This window comes from Gallinula chloropus, assembly GCF_964237585.1.
Source record: "Gallinula chloropus genome assembly, chromosome: 2".
Classification (NCBI taxonomy): Eukaryota; Metazoa; Chordata; class Aves; order Gruiformes; family Rallidae; genus Gallinula; species Gallinula chloropus.
Genome location: NC_140086.1, coordinates 27,518,762 through 27,532,633, shown reverse-complemented (window position 1 = coordinate 27,532,633; position 13,872 = coordinate 27,518,762). Strand labels below are relative to the sequence as shown.

Sequence of the window (13,872 nt, the reverse complement as noted above, 5' to 3'; positions counted from 1 at the left end):
GTGAAAACCTCCACCAATTCCTTTCTCACCCTTTTCTCAGCCTTCCTCTCAATAGGATTTGCCTCTAGTTGAGCTAAATGCACGATTTTTTTCCTCAGTGAAGACACATTTGCAGTAAGTTCTGGACCAGACAGGTGACCGAAGCAGGTAGCTCCGCAGTTATGTTTGTCAGGGGACAGAAATGAGGTTGCTTTCCCCGTAACGAAGTCCCCAAGCCGAGGGCAACAGTAACACTTCCCTTTCCTACTACGACCGGCGCTCACAGCCCGTAACGCGCGGGCTCAGAAGCAGGGGCAGAGGCCGCTTTTCTCGCCGGAGAGGCGGCCCCTGGAGACCGGGGCGGCGGCGATTTTGGGACCAAGCGGTCCCGGAGCACGACAGGAAACACCCAGAGCAGCCCCATCGGGAAGACAAGGCCGAGCCTCCTCTCCCCCTCACGGCTACGCCAGCAGCGGCAGGCGGGGCGGGGCGGCGCTGCCGGAAGCGCGGCGTGCTCCCGCCTCACGCCGGGGTCGAGGGTTACGCTTGGTGCCGCGCGGTGAGGGCGTCCTGAAGGTGCTGTAGTTCGGGCGTCAATGGAGGGTTCTGGGGACGAGGAGCCGGGGTCTGACGACCCGCTGCAGCAGCTGGTGAAGCGGCAGCGCAAGGAGAAGCGAGAGCTCCAGGGTGAGGGGAGCCACGGGTGCGGCGAAAGGCGAGCTGGTGGGGAAAGGCTCGGGAGCGGGGGAGGGGAGAGCGGCTCCCTGCGGTGCCCGCTTCGCCCGGAGGAGGTGGCGGGGAGAGCTCGGCGTCCCGCTCGCAGCCTTTCCCCGGAGGAAGCTCCGCGGAAACGAAGCCGCAAGCCCAGGACGGCAGCGGGAGTAGCTCGGAGCGAGAGGTGGGGGGACGGTGGCGGGCGTGTTCGCTACTGCACGGCTCCTCAGGAGGAGGGAGCAGCCCTTGGGCTGCCTTCGTAAGGCGAAAGGGGCGCCGGTAAGGAAAACAAACACGGCGCCCTGGCAGAGGTGTGGGAGCCGTGCCGTGCTGCTGGGCGTGGCTCCTGTCATGCCGGCGCCTGCTGGCTGCGCGTTGCTGTAGTCTTGGGAGCGTAACGATGCCGAGAGCCGTGATGTAATGCTGCACCAATAGCGTTTTGCCCCTTCACTTTAAAGCTGTAGGACGTACGTTCTTTTAAGGCATTCTGGATTGAAAAGCCAGCACGACGGTCCTTGCCGCTGCCCTGGCAACCGCGGCTCTTCCTTCAGAGCGCAGTTGTTCTCAAATGAACTTCCAGGCTGTCCAGCCGCAGCGAAGTATCCACAGACGCGGTACCTGTGCGGCCCTGCAGTGCTGCCTGTGGCCTCATTTTACCTACCCTATAGCAGTAGATTAATATAACAAAGTGGTTCTGTTAGCCGGATTCTGTTGACTCAAGTTCTAGAGCTGATCATAACTGTTTTGTTAAGCCCCTTTTCACTGGTGGTATTTTGGTGTGGCCTTTTCCTTTGGCTTTTTTTTCTTTTTGGCACACGGTGAAACAGCTCATCTGCAGCCTTTTATCAGTTCGAGGGCTAAAGAAGAGGAGAGACACTATTGGGCTGCATATAATGTCATTAAGTCTATAGAAACTTAACTGTCTTGAGATGCCTTTTACTCCCACAAAATTGGTTGAAATTGAAGAGGTGGGTAGGAATCCAGCATTCTGGTTTGGTCGCTGGAGCACATGGCATGTGGATTGGGAGAAGCTGAAGGACAGAGGGTTTTTCCATCCAAGGAAGGAGATACAGGGAAATCTAGTTGCAGTTCTCCGCTATCTAAAGAGGGGAGAGGTATACAGAAGACAGAGCCCTGGTCTTACCAGTTAGAAGAGGTAGGTGATCTGTAGGCACACATTTTTCTACTTGAAAAATACATTCCTGAGACATGCAATAATTAACTGTTTGACAGATAGCAGAACAGTTTTTTCTTAAGAATTAACTTAAGGTGCATCTCAGTGTGTGAAGAAGCAGCATCTCCTCCAGTTGGTGATTCTTGTCTCTACCACCCTGCATATACTCTCCTTTGAAGTCCAGGATTTCCTACTCCCCTATTATGTTATTTTTTATGAACAAAACTGCTTTTCTGTCTGTCAGACTCCTCTGATTCATTTGTGAGGCTGAATGCTTAATATAAATCTTTCAGTGTGAGCACTCTTGCTGCCTCATCTCAAAAAAATTCATTATCATCACTATCATCTTCAGCTCAGCTGTGTTAGTCAAGGGTAAAGGACGGGAAAATGTACCAGTGATGAATAGCAAGCAGACTATAAAATAATTGGTGCTCTAACTTGAAAACAGGGAATACAGAAGTGATGAGAGCCAGTAGGGAGTGTTAATGTAAGTGCACAGGCTGTGGAAGCTGTGTTTGTTCAGCCTGGAGAAGAAAGAGGATGGGGGGGATATGGCTGTACTTTCTGATATGTAGTGGGTGGAGCCAGACTTTTCCAAGTGAAGTGTTGAGAATAGACCAGAGACAATGGCTAAAAGTGATAACAGGAAAAATCTGGATATTTTCATAACAAGAATGGTTGCATATTAGAGGGGGTGTAGAAGTTGCCTGGAAAGGTTGTGGAATGTCCATCCCTTGAGACATCAAAATAAATTCCAGATCAATCTGAATTAATGTAAGCCGATGTAGCTTTGAGCTGGAGGTTGAAACAGATGACCATCTGGACATCCACTCTAACCAAAGTATTCTCTTATGCAGTTTAAGCAGGTTGAGGGGGGTTGGCCTTCTTGAATAGCTGTTTTACTTTTAGAAACTTAAAAGGACAGAAAAAACTCTGATTTTATTTCTAATCTGCTGCTTGTGGGATTAAACATTTACACGTCTTTCTGGTGACAGGATTTGAGATCTCAATGCCCAGATAATCATTTTGAAGGCAGCAGGCTGAGGTCTGCTGTGTACATGAAATTCATAAATATTTATAACAGTAACCTGGTACAAGTTTTTCTCTTCTTCAGATATAAAGTTTGCATCTTTTAAGAAAAATACAGCTGCTTTAAAATAACGATCATCGTAATGGACAGTCTCATAGCTAAGCTGTTAAAACATACTAACGTGTTGATAGTTCTTTTTTCTGTGTGGCTTCAGTTCTCTTTTCTGCAATGACTGTGGAGTATCTGTATTAAAAGGTAACGTTTTATTACACTACTTCTCTAACAGCAAAAATTCAAGGCATGAAAAATGCTGTTCCCAAGAACGACAAAAAGAGACGAAAACAGCTGGCTGATGAAGTTGCCAGACTAGAGGCAGAACTTGAACAGAAGCACAAGGAAGAATTAAAGCAGCTGAAAGAAGCTTCACCTGAGCAGAATAAGGTAGGTACCTTAACTTCAGATGAAGTTGTACAGATCAAATATATGTTAGGGCTTCTTTAACTCTTAAAAACTAAAATGAAGTAACACTTAAAATGAATTACTTATTTTCCTCTCAGTGTTGGTAATCTTTTCATCTACGGGAAGATTGAGCTGGTAGGGTGGTTGAACATTGCTAGAAGGGCCATTTAATGGTCAGTTGTTGTTGTTAAGCAGTGTTTGGTTTTGCTCTTAGGGCTACTTACTAGCTCAATCATTTTTAAATTAAGATTCCCGTTACATTATCTCTCTAATTATTGTCTGTAGACTACTAAAGAATCCTTGGCCTTCGGTAAGCTTTTAACTCATGTGGTGTGTTGTCTTGCAATTCTGTCAACAATGTAACTGACCTTTTTGCAAGAAGACATTATTTGTAATGATGAGAATGGTCGTCTTAGTTACTTAAATGCTTCCAATTTGCTGTTTGACGGCACACCACTTATATTTTAACAGAGGCTTAGTGTTATTCAGATTTAGCTGCAGGAAATAAGACCACCTGAATAAACTAGATTCTACTAAATACTTGTGTGACACAAAAATTCATCCATGTTTTAGCATTTAAGTTATAAGTAGAGTGTTGGAAACTCCTGTCACAGTGAATCTGCCATCCATAGACTTAATTCTGTATATCCAGTACTGAAAATACTTAGTGTCATGTGTCTGAATTTAAGGACAGTATGTGCAAGTGGGCCTTTTCATATGTTTTCTGCTACCTCATGGGGAATAGAGCTTATGGTTACATTGGTGCAATACTGTTATCTGTGACTGATGCTCTGTGTTCATACATCTCCTTAAGTGTTTCCCTCTAACAGTGTCTGTCTTTTGGCTGTTTAAAACTTGTAAAGAAAGAAACAAGAACCAGCCTGATGCTTTCTGGTCTAGATGCTTTCTTATTAGTGACCTAACAAAGGGTTAAGCAGAATGTACTTTCGTTTGAAAAGGAGAGTGAAAGCATTTCTGAATGACTTTCAGGGAAATAGAGTTATTTGAGAAGCATGTGCTGAGAATCCTTCTGAAGAAAATGGTTTAAATTTTGAGAGTTATATCCCTACAACAATCCTCTTTAGCAGTTCTTAATCAGATGCTTAAGCAGATGATTAATGCATAAGCATTATTCATAATGCTTCTGTTTACCTCTATCTTTAGATTACTTTCAAGAAATTGTTTCATTTTGCTCAGTGAACTGTCAGAACTTACTATGGAGGACCTTTCAAGCAAAAATCTTTCTCCTGGACATAGCTTTAGCTGGGAGGATTTAGTTTTAGTTTGTATGGTTTCTTTCACTTGCAGCTTCTTCAGACTGGAACATATCCATGCTTCCAAGAGTCATATCTAGTTCAAACCTGTCCTGGGTCCAAGAGTCATATCTAGTTGAAACCTGTCCTGGGTTTGAGCTAAGCCATGACAATGCTGTTACAGGATTAGCTTTGTCACTTCTCTTGAAGTGTCAATTGACTTTTCCCAACTGCTAATTATACCTTGGTATGAAAGGCGGAACCTTCTACTGGTTTAATTGTGAACTTGCTAACAGCAGTTTGGGTACTTCACTTGATTGGCATGGTGATAAAACCTTTCACTTTCAGTCAGTAAGCATCACTTCAGTATGGCAGCTTGTAAGGGAAGATAGATGTGGTATTTGAGATGCACAGTTCATAACTCTCTCTATGTCACTTTTTCTATGGTCAGAACAAAATGATCAACAGAGGTTTGGGATGTGAAATGTTTTACGTTTGTTTTGATGGGTTTTGTGCTATACACAGATCTTTGTGGTTCAGCTTCATAAACATGCCCTGGCATTACTTAAAACAACTTTTAAAACTGTTTCAGGAGATCCACGTCTCAGTTATCAATTACATTAATAAGAACATTGAGTGTTTGTGTTTTTTTCTTTTTAGACAGATTCTGTGGTTGATGGGGTTGCAAATTTAGAGCTTGAAGGAGGAGAGCAGCAGATTCAGCAACCTCGAATATCGAAAGCACAGAAGAGGCGGGTATGACTAAACACTTAAACATTTTACAAATATTTGATTGAATTTATATGCACCTAAGTGTAACAACCAGAGCTAAACAATTTTGCGTGAGACACTACCTGGCTAATTCAGTATTGATGCTGTACTTACTGGGTGCCTTGAAAATCTGTAAAGCTGCTACCTAGAGATAGGTAAGCATTTTATAAATAGTTGTACTAATTCACCCACAGCCATGAGCTGGGAATTGGAATAGGTCAGGACGTGGGAGTCAGTAAAAAAACATTTCCTTTACCTTTTTTTTTTTTTTAAGAATTTCACAAAAATGTTAATAAATAAAGCATTTGAATTAAAATAATGGGAAATTCTAAATGGGAAATATGTAAGTAGTAGGAATTTACACATTTAACTGAAGAGCATTACTGTTGAAATTTTTGAGTTGTTAAGAAACACTACCTGGTGTCCATGTCATTAGGGTTCAGTCTTGTTAAGATGTTAGATAGCGATGGATTAACATTCTCATTGTGCCTGCATGAATGTTGGTTCAAGGCCATAGGAGCACTGCTTAGCTGTTAGATGATCATTCCTGCAGAGCTTCTTTGTAGCAAACAAGATGAAAGGATGTTCTTGATTCATCACACCATGTCTAGGCAAACTGGACTCTGTAATCTAATTTTATTAAATTGTGGTCGCCTACGCTGGTTTGGTCTTGATTCTATATTCTTACGTTCTATAAAAGTCATTTTTATGTTGTGTGTTATTACATTCCTCTCTAGTGTTCCCTGTATACGTTTTTATCCATCCTTTAGTTCAGGAGCAGTCTTTTATGATGTAAAGTACCTGGCCTGAAGGAGTTTCAGTTTCATGACATGAGCGCCATTATGCAATCAGACATCTAAGGGGTGGATCTCACACTTACTATGAAAGAGCAATAACTTCTGTTGCCTAATTAGAATTCCCATACTTAAATTGTTTGCCAGTGTGGTGAAATAGGTGATCCAGAAGAAACAACTGCTAGTTAATGACCTTTGCACAGGCATTGTAAAGTGTTTTGCACGTTGATGTAATTAAGATTTCTCTCATCATGTAATTTTTGGTGTGGTGTCAGAGGCAATTAGGATATGTTGGCCACTTAACATTTGCTAAAGTTTGGGTTTAGAAGGTATCGTGAGATTTGGTAGCACTGGTTCAGGAGAACGTTTCACACATATGAATGTACTGAGAAAACGTTTGAAGAACTGGAAGCAAGGGTGTAAGCCAAGAACTGTACCAGCATCTTCTAAATTTTAATGTTTGATGTAATTTTTATATGTGGTTTTTTTGTTGTGGTTTTTTTTTTTTAATTGAAGGAAAAGAAAGCTGCCTTGGAGAAAGAAAGAGAAGAAAGGATAGCTGAAGCTGAGATAGAAAATTTAACGGGTGCTAGACATCTTGAAAGCCAGAAACTTGCTGCCTTGTTGGCAGCAAGGCATTTAGAAATTAAACAGATCCCTTCAGATGGCCATTGCATGTACAAAGCTATTGAAGATCAACTTAAAGATGGCCAGAATTCCTGGACTGTTGCAACTCTGAGGAGCCAAACAGCAAAATATATGCAAAGTCATTTTTATGACTTCCAGCCATTTCTTACAAACCCTAGTACTGGACATGTGTATAGCAAAGGTAAGATCTGTGGCGTAAGAAATTTTAAAAAAGACTATATCTATTACTGATAATTCTCAGTCTCAGTTAAAGCTGAATTTGGACTAACCCATTATAGGAATTGTTCTTAACTTTGTTACTTTGTTGATTTGGCTGTGTTCCATGGAACACGGAATTATCATCCACTATGAAACTTGGTACACCTGAATCTTTGTAATTTTTTTATTTGATTTAATCTAGCTAGCATTATATTACTATTTAAAAAAACAAAACCAAAACCCAACCAAACAAAAAAACCAAACTCCCAACGAAAAAGAGAACTTGCTGGTTACTAGATGGTAACCATGTTCCAGGATGTGATTGAAATTGTATTCACAGAACAGTAGGGATTGAAAGGGACCTCTGGAGATCGAGTCCACCTTCTCTGCTAAAGCAGGATCATGTCCAGGTGGGTCTTGAATATCTCCAGAGAAGGAGACTTCACAACCTCTCTGGGCAGCCTGTCCCAGTGCTCTGTCACTCTTGAAGAAGTTTTTCCTCATGTTGAGATGGAATTTCCTGTGTTCCAGTTTGTGCCCGTTGCCCCTTGTCCTCTTGCTGAGCACCACTGAAAAGAGTCTGGCCCCATCCTCATGATTCTTCAGTCAACCCGTAACCTGTAATGGTGCCTGGGGTTATTCCTCCCTGGTGCAGGACCGTATGCTTGCCCTTGTTGAATCTCATTAGGTTCCTCTTCACCCAGTTCTCTAGTCTGTCCTGATCTCACTGAATGGCAGCGCAGCCTTCTGGTGTGTCAGCCACTCCTCAACAGGAAACAGCTTGCCTACCATATATGGGAAAAAATTTTTATCAAATTTTTTATCAGTGTTTTCAATTTACATCATAGCTCTTAAAAATGAATGTGAAATTCAAGCAAATCTTTGTTACAGTATTTTCTATGGTTGCTTGTTGTACCCCTTATTTTCACTATGCTAGGTCTTTTGGAGCCCTTTCTTATAAACAAACTGAAGTAAAAAATAAAGCCTTAATTGTTGAGCAGTGGTGTAGGTTGAGTAAATTCAGTTAAATGAAATATATGGACTTATTTGAGCAATACGCAGTTTATTCATTTCTTGCTGCGTGTCTGGAACACCATGCAAGTGACTATGTTTTTGTGGGTTTTTTTTTTTAAACTTATTCCTACATTAATGTAATAGCAATTGGTGTGGACTTCATTTGGTGACTGGGGCCGTTGTGAGATAGGAGGCATCTTTCCCATGCTCCAGAGGTAATTGTCACAGGATAGATGTGCCCCAAGAGAAGACTGAATGAAGTTCTGTGGACCATCAGGGAGTTGTGGTTTCCTTATGTCTCAAGTCTGTTGTAAGAGGAATCTATGAAAAATCATTCTAAGCAGTCTTCAGAAAATCTGTTATATCTTTGTCAGGATCTTTCACAGGGCTTGGAAGCCAGAAGGGTTATAATCTATAAACTGAAGTTTGGTTTCTGTAGAACATAATCTGCAAAAGGTTAATTTAGCTATTAAGAGGGAAACTATATATATATACTTTGTAGGTTAAAAGTAAGGCAGCTAATTGGGAAATAAAGAAGAAAACTCACCAAACAAACAACGGTTGCACTACATACAGTTAAAAGATTTTAGAAACACACCCAACTCCTAAAGGTAAAAACTAAGCCAACTACTTGCTGCCACATTTCCTTGTAGGGTCTCAAAACAACACCTTCTGCAACTTAGCAGGAAGAAAACCATATACAATTTCATGCTTCTTGTTAATGGCTCCCAGAATGAAATGTTTATAAACCTGTAATACTTTTTATTCCCAGACTTGTTTTTATTCATGTGTTCAGTCTTAGAAAAATAAATTAAAACAGTTATGGTTTGTATTTTGGCTTCTGGTGTTTTTCTTCTCCTTTCCTTCTTTTCAGGGAACATACAGATTTTCCTGTATAATGTGTTTGTACTCTACAGGTTGTGGTTCTTCACTGTATTCAGTACTTTTCCTCAGTTGCTTGTTCTCAAACAAGAGAAGTACTAAAAGTTCTCACTTCTTTCCCTGCAGAGGAGTTTGAAAAATACTGTGATGATATAGCAAATACAGCTGCATGGGGTGGTCAGCTGGAAGTAAGTATTACATTGATCACTTTTGTGAAATTCTAAAGTATGTGAATATATAAAAAAGGTCATCTTAAGAAAGAATATCCAAAGGCAAAAGGGAACATAGCCATAAGTAGTTTGTCAAGAACTTTCTCCAATGCTTATAAGTTGTTTTCCCAACTGAGTACCTTTTCTGATGGCCCGTTGCTGTTCTGATGTGCTTGACAAGATGCAGGTTAAGGAATTCAGTAATTGTAAATATCATTAGGAAGACTGACAGTGTGAGTGGGGGAAGGCTTTAAGCAGAAAGCATTTTAATGTGCAGACTTAGATGTCAGCAACGCTGACTAGAGAGGAGCAATGTTAGATTTTTGTAATGTAAACCAGAATTTGAGCTTGAGAAAAATATGCATTTATTTTAATTTATTACGTATTGGTTTATGAAATAATACTGACCAAATTGCTGAAGCTAGTCCAGTGTTACCTGTGTTACACCATCAAAGCAATGATTAACTTAAGGCAACCTTGTTTCAATTAAAGTTTAAAGTGTTTAAATAAATGTTCTTATTTTAGTCATAGATTCACAGAATGCATTAGGCTGGAAGGGGCCTTTAAAGATCGTCTAGTCCAACCCTCCTGCAGTAAGCAGGGACACCTTTAACTGGATTAGATTGCTCTGAGTTTCATCAAGCCTGACCTCAAATATCTCCAGGGATGGGCCCTCCACCACCTCTCTGGGCAACCTGTGCCAGGGTGTGACCACCCTCATAGTGAAGAACTTTTTCCTAGTATCTAATCTGAACCTACTCTGCTCGAGTTTAAAAGAATATTTTTTTTAAAGTTTATACCAATATTCAAATTGTTATGCCCAAACTCATGTCTGCTAAAACTGATTGCCATGAATTCCTTGGTCCTCCCTGCATTGGATTTAAGCCTGTTACTGTTTTTGTCTTCAAGCTAAGGGCTTTGTCGCATATTTTGCAAACACCTATTGAAGTAGTGCAGATGGATTCCCGTCCCATTGTCCTTGGTGAAGAATATTCAGGCAAACCCATAATACTTGTGTAAGTATGTAACTTCATCTCTTCTTAAAATAAGTGTGTTCATTTCTGTAGTGGAGGGCTCAGCTTTGATGCTCACCTGATCTTTTATTTTCTGTTATGTTTCTGATGTTGAAATGGTGCTTGAATAATGATCTTGCAGGTCAGAAATTGTTTGTGACTGCCACAGTTTAAAGATATGCTGACAATCACTCAGAACTATGATTCAGGCACTGCTTTATAGAATGCTACAGGGTCATTTTACCTGTTAGATAATTAGGAAATGATAGTGAAATTGATACAAAATGCAGCCTGAAAACTTTTCCCATCAAAGTTACCAGTCTGTGCCCGGAAATCACCAGATCTCCTGTTTCATGACCGTACATATTTCCTGTTTTAAACCTTGAATTTAATTAAGCTGTCTTCCAGCACTGTTAATGCTTGTCATGACACATACTTTTAGTTAAATTGAATGCTAATTCTGTAACCTTTTTTTCCTTTTTCTTTTTTTAGGTATATGAGACATGCCTATGGATTAGGAGAACATTACAATTCTGTAAAACTTCTAACAGACACTGCAGCAGAAAACGGCTGCTAGCATATAAAAGTCATAAATCCACATGGATAACAGTTGCATCTTGATCTGTTGGGCTCCAGACAAGTCCCAGACAGACTGGAAAGAATGGATTAAAAATGAAAAAAGACATCAAAGGTTTGACTGTAAATCAGATTTAAAACAAAACCAAACTAAAACCACACAACAGTATTTTAAACTTGTTGGTATTAATCATGTTTAGAAGATCTGCTCTAAAGTGATGGCTGTGTAGATCAGGATACTTTTTTTTTTTTTTTAAATAGAGCTTCATCCCATGCTGCAGTGAAAATACCAAGTAGGAAATGTTTTGGTTAATCTGTGTTTATACTGAAGAATTAAGATGACCTGGCAGTTGCTGTTACATTATTTCTGGCAGATTTTGATGATCATGGAAGAGTTAAGGCATTTAAAATAATTTTACTTTGATGGAATATCCTCTACAGTGTTTTTTTAGTTCTATCAGAATCTACCTTTAACGCTGTAGTAGGGATCCCCTTCTTTATCTGGGCAGAGAAGAGGTGGAGGCAAATCCAGTGGTGGAGTATCTTGCTTGGCTGAAGGAAATTAAAAATCTTTTCATTTAAAAGACTTTGATCAAAGATCTTTACCAAGGTTTGAGTACTGAATTTGTAGGAAGAGCTTTGTTGTTTCATGGAATCATAGAATCATAGAATGGTCTGTGTTGGAGGGGACCCCAAGGATCATAGAGCTCCAACCCCCCTGCCACAGCCAGGGACACCAACCTCCAGGCCTGGATCTACACAAGGCTGCCCAGGGCCCCATCCAACCTGGCCTTGAACACCTCCAGGGATGGGGAATCCACTACCTCTCTGGGCAGCCTGTTCCAGCACCTCACCACTCTCTCTGTAAAAATCTTCCCCCTAATATCTAATCTAAACCTTCCCTCCTTTAGCTTTAGTCCATTCCCCCTTGTCCTGCCATTATCTGCTCTTTTAAAAAGTCGAATCCCCTCCTGCCTATAAGCTTCCTTCAGGTACTGGAAGGCTGCAATGAGGTCCCCCCGCAGCCTTCTCTTCTCCAGGCTGAACAAGCCCAGTTCCCTCAGCTTCTCTTTGTAGGGCAGGTGCTCCAGCCCTCTAATCATCCTTGTGGCCCTCCTCTGAACCCTCTCCAACAGTTCCACATCCTTCTTGTATTGGGGGCCCCAGATCTGGACACAGTACTCCAGATGGGGGTATTTATGAATATCTGAACAACAGATATTTATGAATATCTGTTATAACACTGATGCAAGTCAACTGCTGTTCATCCTTCACAGTCCTTCATCTGTATGTTTCAGTGATAGGGAAATCTTACAGAGCTCTTCAGTGGCCTCACTTCAGGTAGAGAAGCTCCTCTGAACTCATTGTTGATGGATCTGCTGATCTAAGCACTTTGTGATCTGAAGTCTCATGCCTTACAATGCTGTAAAATAGCTGGTAGCACACAGGTGTGAAAACCGTCTTGGGTTTTGTCAGTAGCTTTAAAGGTCATCTGCAGAAGAATTAAGTTTGTTGCTCCTTACGATGCACAGAGACTTCAAAGGTGGGTTTTTTAATGTGGCTTGATTTTTACATGAGATACATAGAGTGACTTAAAAGACAAAAATCTAAATGTGACTCAAAAATTAGCAGCATACTGAAACCAAAGTTGTCATACAATTGTGTTTTAACAATAGAAATGATTTTTTTTTCCTTAAAAGCCTTAGTAACATAATAATTGCCTGTATTTTAGTGCTGATGAGTTGATTTACAGAAAAGTGATTCATGTCAATTTTGAACACCTTTGCCCTGATTTGAGGTTTGTGAGCTAATGACCTGCATCTTGCAGTCCTTCAGTAAAGCTAAGCAGCCCTACACATGTGACTTATGAATTAGAAAAATCTGCTCTTGCTTAAGAAAAAGGAGAAAAGTGTTCACTGTATAGATCAGATTGTGTCTGATTTAAAGCACTTTGACAGAGTGGGAGGGGGGGAAAGTCAGACAGTTATAGTAGGGAGTGTTGTACAAGCAGAACTTGGATTATAACTTCTTTATACTGGTGCCTGCCAGAAAAAAAAACAAAGTATTAACCACATCAGGAGTTTTTACATCCTTATTTATGTGATACAGTCTAGCAAATATAGCTGTATTTATAGCAGCTGGCTTACTGTAGAATTTTTATTACCTTGATTGTATGAAATGATGGATTTAATTTCAAACAAAAAATTGGATGTAACAGTATGGAAAATGTGTCTCTATTCCTAATACCACTATGAATTTCACTAAAAATAATAATCAGAAATACTCTTCACTGTGTTGCTTAGAATTGATGTGATATGAAGTGCACATGCTGCTTTTTATAGATACCCTGTTAAAAAAGTTCTTTGGTTTATGGGGTTTTCATCCTGGCTTGATCAACTGACAGAGAAAAGATGCCAGAATCCTGGAATGCCTGTACCAACAGTTTGTCCTGTTGAAGATGTTTACAATTTGTATAAAGTGAAATAATGTTTTAAATATACTGAGTGAAAGATCCTTGCTCATGCTGTACGGGACTTGCCAAAAAGTAATAAATTGGTTTATTTGTGGCATATCTTGTTGTGGTCACTTTTTATTTTGTATTTAGATTCTTCACTTATTAATGCTAGGAACTAAAAAGTATCCTCATTTAATTTTTTTATGGCTTCAGGGTCCTACTGTAGTCTGAATTGTCATATGAGGTTGATGATTGCACTTGATCTGAAAGGTTCCTTCCAACCAAGACAATTCTATGGCTATGAATTCTCTAGCAACTGTCCCTTCCTATTGAAGCAGATAAAATTTTGCTGTTTATGAGATAAAGGTTGTTTCTAAGTGAATTTTATCCTCAGCATTTCAGTGGTTAAATGGGAGTCATCTGGAAAGCTGTGTTTGAAAAAAACTCTTGAACTTCTCTATACATAGAAGTTAAGTTAAATTCTCCTAGTCATTTTTGTCAGATGACACTTTGCAAAATAGCACTATCTATTTTGGGTGTCTGCAGAGCACATCCGACCTACTCCTACTCTGTTTCAAGGAGTAAGAGGTGCTGGCAGTGGTGTGACTGGGCAGCACTGGTGCTGTGTGACTGTAGCCTTCCTTCTGCTCTGCTCACCTCTAATGTGGATCTTAAAAGTGAGAATTATCATAGCTAAATGCGT

At 40.5% G+C, this 13,872-nt stretch overlaps 1 protein-coding gene across 1 annotated transcript; it reads left to right on the top strand.

Annotated features, from left to right (window-relative positions):
• Positions 1 to 534: 534 nt before the first annotated feature.
• Positions 535 to 13,277, top strand: OTUD6B (OTU deubiquitinase 6B). The gene is made up of 7 exons (XM_084260057.1): positions 535 to 666; positions 3,184 to 3,338; positions 5,270 to 5,365; positions 6,691 to 7,003; positions 9,043 to 9,104; positions 10,035 to 10,141; positions 10,631 to 13,277. The coding sequence occupies exons 1-7, from the start codon at positions 576 to 578 to the stop codon at positions 10,713 to 10,715; spliced, it is 909 nt and encodes a 302-aa protein (XP_084116183.1). The 5' UTR covers positions 535 to 575; the 3' UTR covers positions 10,716 to 13,277.
• Positions 13,278 to 13,872: the final 595 nt, after the last annotated feature.